General features: G+C 57.6%; 1 protein-coding gene across 1 annotated transcript; it reads left to right on the plus strand.

Moving 5' to 3' along the window:
* Positions 1 to 67: 67 nt before the first annotated feature.
* LOC108804260 (neuralized-like protein 4) lies at positions 68 to 849 on the plus strand (the record flags this gene model as incomplete). Its single annotated transcript, XM_018576002.1, has 3 exons — positions 68 to 146; positions 468 to 643; positions 721 to 849. Coding segments are annotated over 3 exons (384 nt in total), but the record flags the coding sequence as incomplete, so codon positions are not given.
* Positions 850 to 968: the final 119 nt, after the last annotated feature.

The following is a 968-nucleotide window of genomic DNA, read 5'->3' on the forward strand; positions in this document are numbered from 1 at the left end:
TGCTCCTCACACTGCTCCCCACACTGCTCCCCGCACTGATCTCTCTCCTTTCTGCATCTTGTCCCAGGAGTGACTTGTATCCGTCCCGAGGAGCTGGAGTTCCCCAACACCATGACGGACATTGATTATGACACCTGGATGCTGAGGTAGGACCGCTGTCCCTGATGAGGAAAGTCTCTCCTCTGCTCTGATTGGTCCCTTGTTCTTACTGGAGCTTGGCGGCCCCTAATTGTATGGCTAAGCTCCGCCCACCCGCCACCATTCCTGTGTCCAGTGACACTGTCAGACCAGTGAAAGCTTCTGGTCCATGATGGTCCCAGCAGTCCAGCCGTAGTGGCCCCCAGAGGGCGATGGGGGCCCCATGATGGTCCCAGCCATTCCTCTGTTTTACCAGCAGTCCAGTCGCAGTGGCCCCCAGAGGGTGATGGGGGCCCCATGGTGGTCCTAACCCTTCCTGTGTTTTCCAGCGGCACGGCCATCATGCAGGACGGGAACACGCTGAGGACCAATTACGGGTGTGATTTGGACTCTCTGGGGTCGGCTTCCCGTATTGGAATGATGAAGACGGCCAGGGGAGACCTGCACTACTTTATTGATGGTGTGGACCAGGGCGTGGCCTGTACAGGACTTCCTGCCTCCAGAGGTAAGCTCCACCCACAATGCTTTGCTCTCTCTCTCTCTCTCCACCCACTTCCATTAACCGTCGTCTCTCCTCCGCAGATATCTTTGCTGTGGTGGACCTGTATGGTCAGTGCGTCCAGGTGTCCCTGACTGGTGGGAGTGGTCTGATCGATAACAGCTTATCGGCTAGTCATGTGACCGATAAATCCCTCCCCACCCCCTCACCGGGTAAGTTGGCGGTATGCAGTCGCTGTATAAGAGTGTACGGCTTTGCCAAGAGCTGCCCAGTGGGTGTCGGTGCCTACGGCTCCTCCCTCTGGGGGTCAGCGTCTCCTGCTCCTCCCTCT

This window comes from Nanorana parkeri, unplaced genomic scaffold (assembly GCF_000935625.1).
Source record: "Nanorana parkeri isolate BGI_ZX_2015 unplaced genomic scaffold, ASM93562v1 scaffold8551, whole genome shotgun sequence".
NCBI lineage: Eukaryota > Metazoa > Chordata > Amphibia > Anura > Dicroglossidae > Nanorana > Nanorana parkeri.